Source organism: Protopterus annectens, chromosome 8.part0 (genome assembly GCF_019279795.1).
Source record: "Protopterus annectens isolate FY-2018-M chromosome 8.part0, PAN1.0, whole genome shotgun sequence".
Classification (NCBI taxonomy): Eukaryota; Metazoa; Chordata; order Ceratodontiformes; family Protopteridae; genus Protopterus; species Protopterus annectens.
Window position 1 is genome coordinate 562,785,886 of NC_056741.1, and position 20,139 is coordinate 562,806,024.

The 20,139-nt window shown below is 42.8% G+C and overlaps 1 protein-coding gene across 1 annotated transcript in view; it reads left to right on the forward strand.

The window, feature by feature from the left end:
- The window catches only part of RPIA (ribose 5-phosphate isomerase A), a 427,914-nt gene that overhangs the window by 144,896 nt on the left and 262,879 nt on the right, over window positions 1–20,139 (forward strand). Inside the window, exon 4 of the mRNA XM_044080062.1 lies at window positions 19,216–19,275. Coding sequence (XP_043935997.1) covers window positions 19,216–19,275 — 60 coding nt within the window. The remainder of the gene's footprint in view (window positions 1–19,215; window positions 19,276–20,139) is intronic.

Genomic DNA, 20,139 nt, shown 5'->3' on the forward strand with positions numbered 1-20,139 from the left:
GAGGGATGAGTAGAGAGGGATGATGACCTTTTTCTTCCTGAATGCGAAACCTTTGGTTATAAGATGTGCCACGTAGAAGGACTTTCTGACCACAGTGGCAATGTTGTGGTCGAAGGTGAGGTGGCTGTTGACCTGGATGCTCAGATCTGTTATGGCTACTTCAGTGTTCAGTGGGGTCCCATCAACGTGGTAATTTGTGGGAACTGAGTTTTTTCCAAAGGGGATGATGATGATGCATTTTTTGGTGTTAAGCTTCAGGCCATAACTCCAACACCAGTCATTGGTCTCAGAGAGGCCTTTTTTAGTTTTTTAGGATGCCTGCATCACTTGGGGAGTTGATAATGACTCCTAGCTTGCAGTCATCAGTGAACTTGGTCAGCCAGAGTCCTTCTGTGTTGGTCTGGACTTCTGAGAAGTAGATGCCAAACAGGAGAGGGCCTAGGACCGAGCCCTGTGGTACTCCACTCATGACGGGTTGACAGTCTGACTTGGAACCCACAACTTTCACTCTGTGGGTCCTGTCCATGAGCCAATTTGCAACCCACCTAGTGATGCAAGGATTGATGTCTAGTTTGGTGAGTTTATCAATGATACCTGAGTGGGGAATGGTATCAAAGGCCTTGGCCAGATCGAGGCAGGCTGTGTGCTCTGCCTTACCCTCATCCACAGCCTTAGTGACTGCCTTGAAGAAGTCAACCAGGTTCAGCAGGCAGGTTCACCCCTTGACAAAGCCACACTGTGTGAGGTCAAGAGTTTGGAGATTGCCTATATCTTTGTTAAGCAGGTCCATGATGATGATGCGCTCCATAGCTTTGCATACCAGGCTCATCAGGCTACTGGGGCGATAGTTCCCAGGGTCTGTAGTTGCTCCCCCTTTATGGAGCGGGATGACTGTAGCCGTGTGCCATTCGTTATGGACATAGCTTGAGGTAAGGCTGTGACTGAACAGGTCACATAGATGTGGTGCGAGTTTGTTTTGTAGCCCATGTAGGATGCAGACAGGGATATTATCAGGTCCCATGGATGCTGTATTCTTGGCTTTGGACAATGCGGCTTTTAGCTGTGCCGCAGAAATGGTGGGTACCGGGCTTTCTTCTGGTATTGTGATAGGGCCCTTGAGGGGGTGGTAGTGGGGTAAAGTTGGCACTGAATCTGTCGGCCAGTATGTTGGCTGTATCTTTTGGCTCTGTATAGGAGGTGCCATTGTGCCATAACTCGGAGCAAATCTAGGTATTGCCTTGGAGGTTTTTGATATAGCTATAGAAGGCTTTGTGGTTGTTTTTGGTGTCATCTGCAATTCTGCCTTCATAGCTGGCTTTAGAGGATTTCATAAGGGATCTCAGCTTTTTGTTGAGAGGTTTTCCAGTCTTGTGACTTCATTTTTTTCTGCAACAGTTTCTTCCTTCTGTTGTAGAATTCATTGATGGCTGGGGACTACCAGATTGGCTTCTTTTTTTTTTTTTGGAGGAGAGCGTCTTGGTTCTATTTGGTATGGCAAGGTCCATGCATTTGTGTATGAGCTCATACAGTGCATAAGGATGTTGTATTCTCTGCGGCTACTGCTGCTAATATCCCCAAGATCTTTTCAACTTTAGTTTTCATCAAATTGTGGTTGCATTTTGAAAAACATGTATTGTAGTTCAGTGTGACTTGGGACAAAAATTTTATTCTAAGGAAAATCTCAAACCAAGTCAGACAAGTGGAGGTGGAAGCACAGTCTAAAACAGATGGAGCAAAGACTAAAAAAACTGTAGGACAAAGGTCTAATGATTGGGACACGAACTTAACAGTCATAAATGACAAACATGTTAGCCATGCTAAATCTGATTACCTGGTCAAACACTTGACTGAGCATGTAAGATAGGATATGTGTGCTCATCATAGGGAGGAGGTGAGACAGTCATGTACTGCATTAGTTCTCTGGTATGAGGGACTGGGAGACGCCTGTAGCCTTGGGGTCAGACATTGGGCTGAAAAAGCCACTGATGGTGATAGCCTTTGTTAGTGTGTGGGAATGTACACCCCCCCATTCTGTATAGTGACATGGACTGATCCACTCTCTGCTCAGGGGATGGGGTTAGGGTAATACTAATGCCCTTATTTACTGGGATCCCATCGAGGGCACAAGCTTAATGTCTGCCTGTATGAGAACCCTCTGAATAGGTGTTGCTTTAATACATCTGGAAGTGAATCTACACTACCAGCAATCTGCAGATGTCTAGTAGAAGGAGGCTTGGATATCGGCAGGCAGAATGGAGTGAAATTAATTATGAAACAAATCAATTTGTTACAGATCATTAAAAGCAGCAACAAAAACTCCAAATTATAAGAAAAGGTAAACCCACCTTGGTTGATTCTGATTGAAATGATTAGTGGGGTGGGGTGGGGGGAGTACTGCAGTTGTAAAGACAGAAGGGAAATAGAGATGCAGCCCGCAAAGCAGCCCCAGTACCTTAGTGTAGACAGAGAACTAAAATGGCTGTATTCGTTTTGAGCAGGTAACATCCGTGTAACTCATTTTAATGGTGTGATGCTGTACATTACAAGTTTTATGGTCATCTGTTGTTGTCATCATTATTATCCCCCCCTTTCCCATTTACCTACATGGACTTGGGGTGTCACGTCAACTGTTGCTATTTCTCTCTCTCTGTAGTGCCATTCCACTATCTTCAACAGCTATGTCTGTCTATTCCATATCTTCTCACACAGTCCGTCTATCTCTCTGCTGGCCATCCTCATTTCCCTTTTGTCTTTTTCCTGTCTGTCCCAAATCTTTTTCACCAGATTGTCTTTTGATATCCTGCACATGTGCCTGAACCACTGTAATCTGTTCTCTTTGACCTTCTCTGCAGTTGAAGCTACTTGAGCTTCTGCGCTGCACTCATTTCTTTGTCTGTCAAACAATGTGTGCAACCTACCACTCAGCTCGGGCATTTCATCACAATCACCTCTTGTTTCCTCAATTGCTCTGCCTTTGCTGCCCAGGTTTCTGGACAATACAAGTTATAGAAACAGATACGAAGGGTGGAAGCTAGAAGAGACATGCTACAGTTTTGCACTGCTTATGAAAAATTTACTTTCGCAAAACTAAACTTGAGACAGCTAGGCTTAACCAATTCCTTAAACAATTGTGTAAGGATATAGAGTAACACTGACTGACTGAGGCGTGAACCTATGAGGACCGGTTGTAGCAGCAAATATTTTGGATAGCAGATGTATAGCCATGGAGAAAGAATGAGGGAGCTATGCTGCATACATTGTACTGGTTAGTATGGAAATTCAGGCTACATTGATGCAAAGTGAGTGAGGTGGCCATCTTGTAGTACTCCTGGTGCTAGGAAATTTAGACTAACGGAAAACAAGAACATGGGTATAAATGAAAGAGATTATGTAAAAGGGGGTTGGGGATTGACGTGTTATAGTGGAGATGACTAAAATATGAAGTAAACAAAATAAAAGGAAAGCACAGGAGAATGGCTAGGATAAGGAAATAAGCACCGGAAATGCAAATTCAAAATATGAGAGAAGGATGAAAGAACAAGAACAGGAAAGGGGATGAAGAGCCAGAAGGGATACTGGTGTGTAAGGGAGAGCAGGAATAATTAGGTATCTCTCCCTCTGTGTGTGTGTGTGTGTGTGTGTGTGTGTGTGTGTGTGTGTGTGTGTGTGTGTGTGTGTGTGTGTACATAACGCATAATATTGTGCGTATATGTATAATTCCAGAGAGGAGGAATGGGAAGAAGGCCAAGAATATTTGAAATTAGCAGTAAACATTACAGTTTCTAAGAGTCCTCTAGCCATTGGTACTTCATACCTAAAAGACTGCAACAGTGGGCAAGGAGGAGGAGAAATCCTGAATGTGTGGAAAAGACAGGTTAGGCATGTGTTGGAGTATAAACTGGCACAGAAACTGTGGAAGGGGAAGTATGAGTGGTGGTAGTTTTGGTGAAAGCAAAGAACAAATGGCAACTGGGATAGTGTGGTGCAAGGGAAAACTGGGTAAGTAGAAGATGAGACCAGTACTGTTAATGACAGGGGAATAAAAAGCCACACAATAAGATGGAAATATGAAAAGCAAGAAAATGAATACAACATACAGTCACCCTATGAAAGGTGATCAGAGAATGAATCTAATGGAGTCAGAGAGAAAACTGGGAGACTTGAATGAGAGAAAGCTAGAGGGGGATGTAGGAGGCAGTAGGGGATCAGTTGAGGGGACAGTCGGAAGGAGAAGATCAAAAAGTGAAGGGCTAGGAGGGATACCACCAGCTGACAAAAAGAGTGGAAGGACAGGAATGAGAGTGCAATAAAGAGTAAGGAGATAATGCAAATCTCAAATACAGTTATGTCAGAATAGTCAGTCTCTTGTGCAATGTTATGTCCTGTTTAGGGCAATGAATATTGTGAGCAGATGAGTGCTAGTCTGTGAATGTAGTCAGTGCCTTTGTGCACCAGTTTGACTGCAACCTGTATGTAAAGTTCTGTGTCATTTTATACTGTGTTCCTATGTTGTATTTTGGTCAGACACTGGAGACCCACCATAGCATACACCTTTATTGTATTTTAATCAGTCACAGAACACACCCACACACCCACGCACACACAAACACACGCACACACACACACACACACACACACGCACAAGCACACACACGCACACATGACTGTGCATAAAAATATGCCCAGTATGGAGGTATGCAAACTCACCTATGGCAGTATGGAGGTATGCAAACTCACCTATGGCATGTCTTTGGAATGTGGGAGACAACTTGAGCACCCAGTGAAAAGCCTGTAAGGGCACAGGGAGGGAATATAGATTCTGCACAGAAGGTATCCCAGTGAAGTGAACTGCAGAGCCAACTACTGTGAGATGATGATACTAATTGCTGTGTCACTACGCTGCCCCTGCCTCCATGATGTATTCTGTTTGCACATTGTTTTTCTTACACGACACCAACAACAAACCGACTAAGGAATACAGCTATTAAAACAAAAAAATGAAGATCACGGCTAAAGAAAACTTATTTATTAGTATTGTAAGTGTTTTTGTTCAACACCAGTGTATGAACTTCATCAGACAACTGTTACAAAATCATCACCCCTTTTAAATAACCTTCATTAGTGGAATTGGGTTCATAGGTTCATACTAGGCTATCTGCCCTAGGACATTTATAAGCCTAGCCAGAGTGTGTTTGGCTTTCGCCACCCATTTTAAATGAATTTTACTATGCCCTTTTTCGAGGTTAGTATACTGTGCCTCTGTCTAACAGTGACACAGAAGTGATACCCGGGGTAAACCTACGATCTCCTATCCACTCATCAAGATTCCTCTTGAAGAGAGTCAATGAGGGACTCTGCCTAACCTGGACTGGGATTTTATTCCAGAGTGAAGGGAGCCACTGGGTTATGAATCTGTCCCTCCAGCATGTCCTATTTATTTCAGTGCTGAGGTTCAAGTCTCTCGAGCGTAGCTCGATGGGATTTGGATTTTCTGAAGTGCAGCATGTCCATTAATTCCGGGTTGGACATGGCTTTATACGTCATGCACAGATCGCCTCTGAGCAGGCGGTATGCCACTGAGTAGAGCTGGAGTTTCTTTAACCGGGCAGCATATGACATCTGTTTGAGCCCTTTGATCCTCTTGGTGAGGTACTTTTGGGGTCTTTCCAGTTGCTGCAGGTGTCTGGTAAGGTACATCCCAAAAGGGGCATTGTACTCAATTATGGGCCTGATGAGGGATGAGTAAAGAGGCACGATGACCTCCCCTGATCTAGATGTGAATCCCTTCATGATTAGGTGGGCTATATAAAATGTTTTTCTAACCACTTTGGCCACGTGGTTTTCAAATGAGAGATTGCGATCAACTTGGGTCCCCAGGTCCCCAATTACTTCTTCCGTACTTAATGGATTACCACCTGTGTGGTAATTTGTGGGCACTTTGTTTTTGCCAAAGGGGATGACTATACAGTTTTGGCATTTAGCTTGAGGCCATGGCTCTGGCACCAGTTGTCTGTTTCTGATGCCCTTTTGTAGGATGCTTGTGTCGGCTGGAGAGTCTATTATGGCGCCTAGTTTGCAGTCATCTGTGAACTTGGTCAGCCACAGTCCTTCCATGTTGGCCTGTACCTCCGAGAAATATATACCAAACAAGAGAGGTCCCAGGACTGAGCCTTGTGGGACGCCACTTGTAACTGGTTTGGAGTCTGACATGGCTCCAGCAATTCTAACCATGTGGGTTCTGTCCTTGAGCCAGTTTGCAACCCATCTAGTGACATAGGGGTTTATATTTAAGCTGGTGAGCTTATCTATAATGCCCGAGTGGGGTATTGTATCGAAGGCTTTTGCGAGGTCCAGGTAGGCTGTGTGGACCACCTTCCCCTCGTCAATGGCCTTGGTGACTGTTTTAAAGAAATCGACCAGGTTTAAGAGGCAGGATCTGCCCTTAACAAAGCCGAACTGGGTATGATCCAGTGTCTGTAGGTCCCCAATATCTTTATTTATGAGGTCCATGATGATCCTTTTCATAGCTTTGCAGATCAAGCTAGTCAGGCTTATGGAGTGATAGTTTCCAGGATCCGTTGAGGCACCACCTTTGTGGAGATGGACCACTATTGCTGTACGCCACTCTTTGGGTACATATCCTGTAGTAAGGCTGAGATTGAACAGTAGTCTTATGTTTGGGTTTAGCTGTTCTTTGAGTTCATGTAGGAAGCAGCCCGGGACACCTTCTGGTCCCTTTGATGCTGTGTTTTTTGCTTTGGAGAGGGCGGCTCTTACCTGAGCATCTGAGATGTTAGGGGGGCAGCACTCTGCTGGGCTAGATATTTGCCCTTTTGGTGGGGAGAGGGGCGAGAAGTTTGCGCTGAACCTGTCAGCTAGGATGTTGGCAATGTCTGTGGGTTCGGTGTATTTTTTGTCATTTTGGACTAATTATGAGCATATCTGGGAATTCCCACCCAGGTTTCTAACATAACTAAAGAAAGCCTTGTGATTATCCTTAGTGTCCTGTGCAATTTTTCTCTCAAAGCTGGTCTTAGACGGTTTTATGAGTGCCCGTAGTTTTTTGCTAATACTGATCAGAGATGCCTTCCCTTTTTGGGATTTTGCCCTATCATGTAGTAGTTTCCTCCTTCTATTGTATAGTTTGTTTATGGCTGGGGTCCACCAGACAGGACGCCTGCCTTTGGAGGATTGGGTCTTGGTTTTATTTGGGATTGCATGATCCATGCATTCCTGAAGGTGTTCATAGAATGTGTTTATAAAGGATTCTGCGGTCTGAGCCATATTTTCCACAGGCCCGGGGGCTTTGAAGGATTCCAGCTCTGTTTTGAGGGATGTGGGAGAAAACTTGAGCATCCAGTGAAAACTTTGCATTTGCATTTAATGCAACTTGCCACTGCAGTTTTTGAAGGAATGGATTTATGAGCATATTTATAGTATTATTATATTATTCTTTAAAGCATTATCAAGCTAATGACACTAGACTGGGATAGCAGCCTCAACAAAAAGTTGAGATCCCTCATCAAATCCTCTAAAGCTAGCTATGAAAACAGAATTGCAGCAGATAGTAAAGACAACCACAAGACCTTTAGTTATGTAAAGAATCTCCACTGTAATAGATTTGCTCTGAGCTACTGCACAATGGTACCTCCTATACGAGCCAACAGATATCGCCATTATACTGGCCGACGGATTCAGTGCCAGCTTTACTCCCTCACCAAAGGACCAATCACAATACCAGTAGATTGCCAGGCACCCAGTATTATTGCTGCACAGGTTAAAACAGCACTGTCCATGGCCAGAAATACAGCTTCTATGGGACCTGACAATATCCCTGGCTGTGTTCTACATGAACTACAGAGTGAACTGGCACCTCACCTGTGTGCCCTGTTCAATCACAGCCTCACCTCTGGCTTTGTCCCTACCGAATGGTGCACTGCTACAGTCATCCCTCTCTACAAATGAGGAGCGACTACAGATCCTGGGAACTATTGCCCCATTAGCCTGACAAGTCTGATATGCAGAGCTATGGAACACGTCATCATGGAACTAATAAACAAGGATACAGGGAATCTCCAAACTCTGTATCCCACACAGTTTGGTTTTGTGAAGGGTAGATCATGCCTGCTCAACTTGGTCGACTTCTTTAAGTCCGTCACCAGAGCTGTGGATGAAAGCAAGGTGTTTCATACAGCTTACTTATACCGTTCCTCACTCAGGAATCCTAGAAAAACTCATCAACCCCTGTATCACTAGGTGGGTTGCAAACTGGCTCACAGATAAAACCCACAGTGTGAAAGTAGCTGACTCCAAGTCAGACTGCCAACCAGTCACGAGTGGAGTCTCATAGGGATTGGTCCTGGTTCTTCTCCTGTTTGGTATCTACATCTCAGAAGTCCATGCCAACACGAAGGGACTCTGGTTGACAAAGTTCGCAGACAATTGCAAGTTGGGAGCCATTATTAACTCCCCAAGTGATGTTGACATCCTACAGAAAGGCCTCACTGAGACCAACGACTGGTGTCAGAACCATGGCCTTAAGCTCAATGCCAAAAAATGTGTTGTCATCCCCTTTGGGAAAAACCCAGTTCCCTTGAATTACCACATTGATGGTAGTCCACTGAACACAGAAGGTGTTATAAGAGATCTGGGAACACAGGTTGACAGCAACCTTTTTTGACCACCACATTGCCACTATGGTCAGAAAGTCCTTCTATGTGGCACATCTCGTTACTAAGGGTTTTGCATCCAGGAAGAAAGGGGTCATTGTCTCTCCCTCTACTCTTCCCTCATTAGGCCAATCATCCAGTACAATGCCCCATTTGGCATGTACCTCACTAGAAACCTGCAACAACTTGAGAGGCCGCAGAAGTACCCCACAAAGAGGATCCTAGGCCTTAAACACTTGTCCTATTTGGACAGACTGAAAAAACTCCAAATTTTTTGTCTCATATCACCTACTTAGAGATGATCTCTGCTTGACTTACAAAGCCATGTCTGACCGAGCTCTGTTAGAAATGCTACTTCTAAGGAAATCCCAACCCCCCCCCCCCCGCACCACACGCTGCAGAGACCTCAACCTCATTACCACAATCGACAGAATGTGCTGGGGGGACAGGTTCATAACCCAGAGACTACCCATGCTATGGAACAGACTTCCTATACATGTCAAACAGAGCATCTCACTGGCCCTCTTCAAGAGAAATCTTGATGAGTGGATGGGAAATAGAAAATTCACCCCGGGGATCACTCCAGTAGCTCTACTCAACAGAGGCACTGGGAACTAAGGTCGGATGGCACGATGCCAGGTTAATCCTATGGGCTAGGCTTGTAAAGGCTCCAGGGCCATTAGCCTAGTACACACCTATGAACCTATTAGTCATATGACAAAAACATCATCACGTGATATTAAAAAGTGAATTAATTCTCATCACACCTCCTCCTTTGTTAAAAGTAAACAAAACCTATACATACACTTTAAAACTCTATTAAAAAAAACATTTAGTAATATAGTGCCCGTATTAATCACCCGTTAAATTTTACACTTATAAATCCTGATAAATAATATACTAATATATTAATAACAACTTTTCATGTCATCTGAATAAACGCCTAAGTTTCAATAAACAAGCAATAGAACACAGGTCATTCAAGGCTGGGTAATAGAATGCATTTAATGCAACTTGCCACTGCAGTTCTTGAAAGAATGGATTTATGAGCATGTTTATAGTATTAGCAGAGCGAAGGAAACGAGTGCATTAGCAAAACATGCTCAGTTGAACCAGAGTCATACATTCAAGTATAGAACAAGTTAAATTAGGGTTGCGAGGTGGTCCATTGGGTGTAAAGCTTGAAAAACAAGAATTGCGGTGGCAAGTTGCATTAAATGCATTCTATTACCCAGGCTTGAATGACCTGTGTTTTATTGCTTGTTTGTTTAAACTTAGGAGTTTATTGAGATGAAATGAGGGCTGTTATTAATATAAATCTTGATAAATAATATAAGTATAAAATGTAATGGGTGATTAATAAGGGCAGTATATTATTGAATGTTTTTTATAGAGTTTTAAAGTGTGTGTATACGTTTGTTTATTTTTAATAAAGGAGGAGGTGTGATAAGAATGAATTCACTTTTTAATATCACGTGATGATGTTTTTGTCATACGACTATTTCTTCTTTCGGCTTTTCCTGGTTAGGGGTCGCCACAGCGGATCATCTGTCTGCTCATGATTGGCAGTGGAGATTTACAGTGTCGAGTTGCCAGCCCGGCGCCCATCCTTCCACAGAAGGCACACACACGCACACCAATTTAGAGTGTCCAATCTACCTACAGCATTTCTTTGGGATGTGGGAGGAAACAGGAGCACCAGGAGGAAACCCATGCGACTAATGAGGGTTATTTAAAAGGGATGATGATTTTGTAACAGTTGTCTGATGAAGTTCATACATTTAGTGTTGAACGAGAGCGCTTACAATACTAATAAATACGTTTCCTTTAGCCTTATTGCACATAGTTTTTCCTTGATGCCAAATGTCCACTGCTGCTGTTGGATGTTATGGCTGCTGCATAGTAACTTCACGTAGCCCAATTCCTGGGCTCTTGCACACATCATATCGTATCATCCAGGTATCAGTGGTGTTCATACCTGCTATCCTCCTTTCACCAAATGCTCCTGCTTCCAGCCCAGACTTCATTCATCTTCATTGTAGTATTCCCTGTAGCAGTCCTCACATTTGGGATATCCTGCATGGAATTTCTGCTTTTTGTAAAACATGCGAGACTGATGTTTTCACTTAATGTTTGTCACTGAATTACTTTTGCTGTTAAGGCTTTACCAGACTTACAAAATGCATCATTTACTCAATCCCCACAGCCTCTGTTCTCTTAACTATGTACATAATGTTCTTAGTCTCCATACAGGTGAGTCTGGCCGCCATGTTTATACAGTTAAATATCTGAACTCCTTATTGACAAACGCCATACTGTCTCTGCTGATTTCACACTATACCATGTCCTGAGCCTGTCCCCAATATTCTTCTGTCCCTTTAATGCAGTTTTGTTTTCTGCATAAATTTCAGTCTCCATTTACATTGTGATTCTTTTGTGATGCTTGTACCACTTTCATGGTTTTCAAGCATGCTGTCTTACTTGTTGTAATGCTGGTGTTTTACCTCACACTACCTCATAAAAATAATCAGAATAAATAGATATTCTGTACAGTATCCCAGAAGTTGGAATTTAATTTGGAATTACAGGCATTCAGCATAGTATCACATTGTCTGCACTTGAAAGCTGTGTGCTGTGATTAAATGATGGATAGTTAATGTAATTTTGATACTGTTTGCAATTTATAATGGAGTTATCATTGTCCTGTTTGGTATACAGAAGGCATTTTGTTGAAATATTGAGGTGTTTCCATTTGTTTTGTGCAGTGCTTGTAATTAATATTACTTTTTTAGTAGCAGCTACATTTTAGTACATAATTGGGAACCTTTAGTGCTATTTGCTATGTTTTATTAAAAACTTTTTTTAACTCAAAAAAAAAATCTCTGAGTGGAATTGAACTAGGAAGGGAAAGGAGAACAGAAGAGGAGTGACAACCATCAATTCAAGAAGCTGTAACAAAATCCTAGTCCAGTCAGTATATACATATAAAACCTGTACAATATAAAAAGAGCAGTAAGGCCTAGACATTTAAACAGGGTATGGAACAGAGTTGTAGCTAGCCATGTAGCATGTAAGTTATGTTTGTTGCACAGATTCATTTTAGGGAACAGCATTGTAAAAAACTCAAAGGCATTAAATACCCAGTCTATAAACATGTGAAATAGAGTACAAGTCAGCAGTGGCCTTATCGCCTTCACTAGCAAGATTGTTGTGCTCAGTCAGCGGTTCATATTTGCCTTCCTCCTCAGACAGGTGAGGGGCTGATCATGGATGCATTCCCCAGAATCAGTTCTTTAGTAATAACACGTGGGGTGTACTTGCTATATTATCAGCCCTACAAATAAGTGGTTATGGTATGGAAAATTCTGTAGACATGCTGTATCTTTAGTAATGGATTTAGGCTGTATGCTAAAGATAAAAAAACAGCTGTTGTGGTAAGGGCCATCATTATAGGAGTTTGATGTATGTATCTCAGATTTTGGCTGCATCCCAGAATGGACACTTTAATGTTTAGCGTAGTCCTTCACAAGTCATCCATTATGGTGCAGACAGTTACTTAATTCTGAGTGTATATCTGTTTAGATTGCTTTCTCCTCAGTGAGAAGCTGTCCCTTTGTGAAATGTACTCTGGTACCAGTTACCACAATAAGAAAATGTGTTTTCTTTCTCAGAATGATTGCAACACCTTGTATCTCTTCATGAATGTATACATTACAAAGGAGAGTCCAAAGGCTAGTGTGCCTGTTTTTGGAACTTGTGCATGAGGTTGTGTAACTGTCAGCAGCTGGATTGCAGTTTGCAGAGCCACATCTTGTATGTTTGGAAAACAAATTCAGTCCCTTTGACAAGGGAGCAATAAAAACCCATGAATGTGATCTGAAACTATTGTACCAGTAAACACATTTGTTTTTGTCTTCGCGTCAACCACCGAGATTTGTTTTTAAACATTTTTCAGGTAACTGAAAACCAAAAGCATTCGTGGAGGCTCTCAGTAATAATCTGCTCAAGCAACAGAGACTTCCAAAGCAGAAATGTAAGCAACATCCACCCCCCAACACAACCCTAATGACACACAGCCTGCAGACTCGGTGTGCCACTCAACCACAGCCAATAAGGCAAAACAACGTACCCAACACACTAGTCATGGGTGACTCTATAGTCAGGCACACTGATGTCCCACTCACCAGGCTAAACAAGGAGAAGGTTACTTCACTGTCAGCTGCCTGTCGGGTGCCAGGATCCACCACATAACCCATGCACTCGGGTCACTCCACAACAAGTACAAATATGACTCTGTCATTGTCCATGTTGGTGTGAACGACCTGAGACGTACCTCCATGGATTACATGAAAAGAGACATGGAAGAGCTCTTCAATCTTGTAGCCCAGGCAGGTATGACCCTAGCCCTGAGTAGCATTCTGCCATCGCCCAGAATGATACTGCAGTACAAGGACAAAATGATTGACTTCAACAATTGGCTAAGCTTCTAGTGTCATTCTGAAGGGATCCAGTATCTGTCTGCCTGGGATGACATGGTCGACAGACCACAATGCTTTGCCAGAGATGGCCTGCACCTGTCACCCCTGGGATTCCGGATACTGACTAAGGTTCTTGCCACCCCTATAGTGCCTTTTTTAGGCAAGGTTTAAATGACAAATTCACCACCGTAAAAGGAACAGGCAAGCAAAAACTGAGGGTGATGCTACTCAATGCTAGAAGTCTAAATCTCAAAATGCACTCACTCGAGGCACTCCTTAAAATGGAGAACATCAATATCTGTGCAGTGACTGAAACCTGGTTCAAGGCTCAAGAGAGCACCCCTGCACTACCAGGCTGTAACTAATACCACACTTTTCGGCCATGTAACCTGGAGCAGAACACCAAAGGCGGAGGTGTGTCCATATTCATTAAGGATATCCACACCTCCAGGCCAGTTGCTCAGCATAATGCATCCGAGGTTATCCAAGTGCAGCTAACTCTGGGCAAAACTGCAATCCAAATTGTAGCTTGCTACAGATCCACCACCATACCCCAGGATTCCCACTCCTCTTTTCTTGATGTACTGGAAAATATTAGGGTTCAGCCAAACACCCTAATAATGGGCGATTTCAACTACCCCACCATTAACTGGGAAAACTACTCATGTACCAACTCCTTCGCTCAACGCTTTCTGGAATTCATAAACTCCAATGCTCTGGATCAACTTATCCACACCCCCACCAGGGGCAACAGTATCATGTGTCTCAAGACAGAAGTGGTGAACTTCATGACACCCATGCAGATGGACAATACAGTTACGACTACTGAATCCTACACAGTTGCACTTTATAAGCACTTACACGAGTGCAGGGATCGTGCTATCCCAAACAGAACCAAGACGCTATCCTCCAAAAAAGGAGCCAATCTGGTGGTCCCCTGCCATAAACAAAACTGTACAACGGAAGGAAGAAACTGTTGCAAAAGAGAGTAAAATCCCATGAGTGGAGGAACTCCCTGGTCAGCCTCCGTAAGAAGCTGCGATCCCTGATAAAATCCTCCAAAGCTAGTTACGAAAACAAAATCGCCACTGATTTCAAAGACAACCACAAAGCATTCTATAGCTATGTCAAGAATCTCAATGGCAACACCCAGATCTGCTCCGAGTTACAGCACAATGGCACTAAATATGCAGACCCAACTGATATTGCCAACATCATGGCAGATAGGTTCAGTGCTAACTTTACCCCCCCTCTCACCCCCTAAAGGGCCCATCTCTATACAGGAAGAATGCAAAGTTCCTGTAATCATGGCTGCACAGGTAAAAACCACACTCTCCAAAGCCAAGAACACAGCATCCATAGGACCAGACAACATCCCAGGCTGCATTCTACACGAACTACAGAATGAACTGGCACCCACCTAAGTACCATGTTCAATCATAGCCTCACCTCAGGCTTTGTACCTGCTGAATGGCGCACAGCGACAATTATCCCACTCCACAAGGGGGGACCCACCACGGACCCCGGGAACTACCGCCCCACTAGCCTGACGAGCCTGGTCTGCAAGGCCATGGAACATATGGAACTTATAAACAAAGACATTGGTAATCTCCAAACTCTGGACCCCACCCAGTTCGTGTTTGTAAAAGGCAGATCATGTCTCTTAAACCTGATAGACTTCTTTGAAGCAGTCACCAAAGCCATAGACGAGGGTAAGGTGGTTCACACAGCCTATCTAGATCTTACCAAGGATTTCAACACCATCCCCCACTCTGAAATTATAGATAAACTCTCTAAACTAGGTATAAATCCCTATGTCACAAGATGGGTTGCCAGCTGGCTCACTGACAGAACCCACACTGTGAAAGTAGCAGACTCCAAATCCGACTTCAGACCAGTGACAAGTGGAGTACCACAGGGTTCAGTCCTGGGTCCTGTCCTGTTTGGTATCTACTTCTCTGAAGTACAGGCTAACACAGAAGGTCTTTGGCTAACGAAGTTCACAGATGACTGCAAACTAGGAGCCATAATCGAAACTCCTAACGATGTGGACATCCTTCAAAAGGGCCTCACTGAGACAGATGCCTGGTGTCAAAGCTGTGGCCTCAAACTCAGTGCCAAAAAGTGCATTGTCATCCCCTTTGGTAAAAACTCTGTACCCATGAACTACAACATAGACGGTAGTATACTTAACACTGAAAGTGTGATAAGAGACCTTGGGACACAGGTGGACAGTAGTTTCTCCTTTGATAATCACATCGCCACAGTAGTCAGGAAATTCTTCTACATGGCACATCTCATCACAAAAGGTTTCTCATCCAGAATAAACATTGTTCCCCTCTACTCATCACTCATTCGACCCATTATAGAGTACAACACCCCTTTTTGTATGTACCTCACAAGACATCAACAACAATTGGAAAGGCTGCAGAAATCTCTCACAAAGAGGATTACCGGTCTCAAACAGATTCCCTACGCAGACCGTCTCAAAAAACTGCAGCTTTACTCCGTTGCATATCGCCTACTCAGAGGTGATCTCTGCCTAACATACAAAGCTACGTCAAACCCAGAGCTGTTGGACATGCTCCACTTAAAGAAATCCCAATCCCTCCGAGCTACACGCTCTAGGGACCTAAACCTTGTCACCACAATAAACAGAACATGCCGGAGGGATAGATTCCTGTCCCAGAGACTTCCCATACTTTGGAATAAACTACCTATCTATATCAAACAATGCTCCTCATTAGCACTCTTCAAGAAAAATCTTGATGATTGGATGGGAAATAGGAAATTCACCCTGGGGATCACTTCTGTGGCTCTGCTTGACAGTGGCACAGGATAACATTTTCTTGGGTGGCAAAAGCCACGGTGCCTTTTTGGCTGGGCTTGTATAGGCCCTAGGGGCGATAGCCTAGTACCTACCTATGAGCTAATTAAGCTTATGGCTCTTTTTTTAGGGCACACCTCTGTGTAAAATGCAGAATGTCGTAACTATTCTTAATATCCAGTTCACTTTAATATTTTGTGAGAAGTGTACACTAGTTGTCTGCTCTGTGGTGTTTTGCATAGGGCATTCTTCAACAGTCTAGATGTGTATTTAATTTTAGTGACCCTGAAAACTGCAGAAATCCAGCTGCTGTTTAGAGGTTAGTGATATCAGTTTGAAAAGTAAACTGTTTTTCAGCACATTTTTAACATACACGTAACGTCTTCTGTAGCAGCTACATACAAGCTGGTGTTGTCTTCACTTGTGAAAAATGCTATAGCTGTCATTTTGGCTGAAGTGTAATTTTTACAGAAACTAAAGTTCCTGCATAAGGTCCCATGTAGTAACGCAAATACATAAATTTATAAGTTCCTTTCAGCTCACCAATGTTAGTAGTTCTGATCAAATGTAAACACAAGTTTATTTTTGGGAGCCTTTGGTAACCAAGGCTACTGATGTATCTGTCACGGTACTTAGGCTATCACAGTATTCATTGGTTTAATATTATTACTTGCTAACTGTGCATGTAAGATATGGTTGCTTGTTTGTATTGGTGAAATGTGTATAGGTCTGCAAATGTGCTGCTTTCACAAGTGTTCCTTTGTAAGCATGTGACTCGCATCTGCAGTCATCTTATCATTTTTCATTTCTGCCTTTCAAGGTTACAGTTAATCCAAAACTAACAAGAGTATGTTTTGTTTCCATGTGGTGGAAGGCCACATTTTTTTCTCATTAGGCAGCATGACCAAACTGCACAACTAAATGGACACTTAAAGATACTTATATATACACTTTACATGTGTATATAAACACACACACACACACACACACACACACACACACACGTGTGTGTCTTTGTGCATAAATATAAAGGTCGTGGTCAAATGTAAGCTTGTTTCATTGTGTTACATGTGGGTTTGTCCATATATTGCATTTCTTAAACATCCGTGGTTCCAAAAGGCAGATTTTCTCGAAAGAAGTAAGTGGGTTATCAAGGGTGTGTGTGTGTGTGTGTGTGTGTGTGTGTGTGTGTGTGTGTGTGTGTGTGTGTGTGTGTGTGTGTGTGTGTGTGTGTGTGTGTGCACACGTGAGTGTATACAGATCAGGGTTGGAGTAAGTGTTAAGTATGAAGATAGTTCTGGTGTTGGTGAGTGCATGTGTCTGATCCTGTCTTGTGCTGTGCAATGTAAAGCCTTGGCTTTATCCAAAAAGCCAAAACAAAATGCAGAGTCTGGACAAGTTTTGGTCTTTAAAAAAATGAGCTTGTGTGGTTATCCGATTTCCCCTCAGGAGACGCATTTCTTTTGTATAGTGTGTCTACTAATGGAACACTGTTTTGAGCCCTGTGACATTTACAAATATTTCCATTCTGGGACTTTACATGAGAGGAGGAGCAGGTTTATTTTCATGGGTTCATTTCCTGATGATTTTGCTCAAATGGCAAGAAGGAGAAAGGGAAGGTGGAGTAGTTGCACTGTCTTATGTCACCCTTTATATCCATATTGCCACATTTGGACGTCCCCCCAAGGGGAGTGTTCTGTGCACACAGCTCTAATTTAAGCTTTGGTATCAAGACGGTCTCTCAGCTCAAGGTATCTGTGTTGCTAGCTCCATCTCTTAGGAAAAGGATAAGCATTGTTCCCTACTGAGAAGGAGCTCTTAAGTGTTTGGAATGTAGACCTTCTTCCTTTCTGTCAATTTCTACAGGTGTCTTCTCAGCTCTTTCATTAATGTCAGTGTGTACTGAGAAAATGTGATGAGGGTCTCTGTTGTGGTACAGCTAGAGATGAGCATCCTCTGTCCCCATCCACTTTACAAAGTGGTGAGGGACAGGACCATCCCCTTTTCCTCCTGGCCCTAGTTTTGGCACCAGGTACTAAGGAGCCAATGATTCAGCAGCATACCTTTGCTTCAGCAGTGATTTCAATGCTTATTTGGTATCATTATTTGCTTTGTATTTAGTGACCTCACTACTGGTCAGTAGCCATTAGGATCCAGGTCTTTGCATGCAGTTTGGTAGTTAAACTCTCATCCATGGGACAATTATTGGTGCTTCTAGCCTTGCTGTTTGAGTCCTCAGCACTCAAACCATCCTCAATTATAACATTAGTTTCTCTGTTGAATTAGTTAGAATGAGTTGTTGCCAACCCTTTTGGCTGTAATGTTATCTGGTCATTTTTTTTAAATGTTTTTGCATTTATATCTGAGATTTGAGAGACTATACAGAAGCAAGCTCAACAATCTCAAGGATTGTCAGATCTGTCCAGGAAGTCTGTACTGGCTTTGGCTCCACCCCAGGGTGAAGATCTGAAAGCTGCTGGGTTGGGAGTATCTGGTTCAGGTTGCGACTCCCCTGCACTGGCCCAGTAGTCAAAGAGCCTCAATTCTCACCACTGGCAACAGTGAGGGACCTACAGAATGGGAGGATGAAAAGTGCACACACAGTAAAGTGCAATTTCCCTTAAGAGCACACAGAGGTCACAGTCAGTTTGCAGTTGGTTTCTCCCCCTTTCTCCAGATCCCCAGTAAGACTTCCCACTGGTACAGCTATGGAGTTAAGTCCTTAGCTAGAGTTCCAAGCTAAGTCCTCCAACACTCTTTCTGTCCAGTCAATGATTCGTGTCCCTGCCCAAGTAACTGACAGACACATACACACACACACCTGCGTTACCAAATTGTTTAAATGTTGTTTGACAAAAGCAGCGTTCAGGGGTGACAAGGTTGTTTCTGGGAAAATGGAGCTTGGGTTAGAAGGCATGAACTGAAGCTTGCATTGTGTATGTAAGAAATAGTGTGCCTCTACTAAAGAGGACTGGCCTATGCAGTATTTGTATGGGAGAGTGTTGGGGGAGTAATGAATAATATGTTACTGAATACTGAAAAAGATGTATTAGATGTGATGGCAAGCAACTAATTTCAGCCATTGCGAGCAGTTTCCAATAACTATTTCCCTGAAGGCACTATTTTATTAGCTTTATATGTCAAGAACCCTAGAGAAAATTGTTTCGCAAACCATCTTGTGACCTTTATAAACCACGCTGTTGTATGCCATATTATTTTCTTCCCTTTTTTGTATCTGCAGGCTCGTCAGCTGATCCTCCAGCATGGTTTAACACTGTCTGATCTCGACAGACACCCAGAGGTAAGATGAAGTAGAAGACAATTTTTAGAGTCTTTGTTACACAGTGGTATTAAAATACCTTATTCATGATTGTAAAGTGAAGGCTTTGTTAAGGTGATCATTCAGGGTTAAGATGTGAAAATGAAGCTGCGTTAGCTTTTTAACATAATTCTTGTCTTAAAGTTTATTATGGGGCTGCCTTGTGACCTAGAGCTAATGTGAGTGCCTTGACCTGGTGCACAGATGTCTAGATTTTTACAAATAGATGGCTTAATTTCCTTCCTTTTTCTGTCCTTCATACTTGCTGGATCATCTTGACATATCTGTGACTGTGTACATTCACTGCATCACTGTGGCAAGAGCTGCTCGAGTAAGACATCTTCCAGACAACATGAAGGGTTTATTAAAAACACACATAATTAAGCATGTACCTTTCATTTCAAAGTCTGAGCTTTATTGCTTTAAGCAAAATTTTAAAATTGGTAACAATATTTAGATCAGGAGGTTTGCAAGTGTTAAATACTTGCCATCTAAATTCTTAATTCAGATTCAGTGTCATGCCCTTTGTTTTTTATACAGAGGCCTCTCACTTTTTTTCATTTTTCTAAATCTTTTAGGTTTCTAATACCGTGACGGGAATGGACCCAATTCCTAAGTCAAAGTGCGATTAATGTCCATGAAATTAGTATTGTTGCACCGTTTGATGTCAGCCAAAAGTGTTCTTCGCAGCTCCCGTAATGTACCCAGTAGTGACTCCTCCTGCACTTCATACGGAGTTACATTTATTGGTAGCATAGCTAAATATGATTGTAGACTCTTTTTATAAGATCCGTTGCTCCTACTACTATTGGAGCTGTCTGGGTATCTTTCTTCCACATTGCTCTC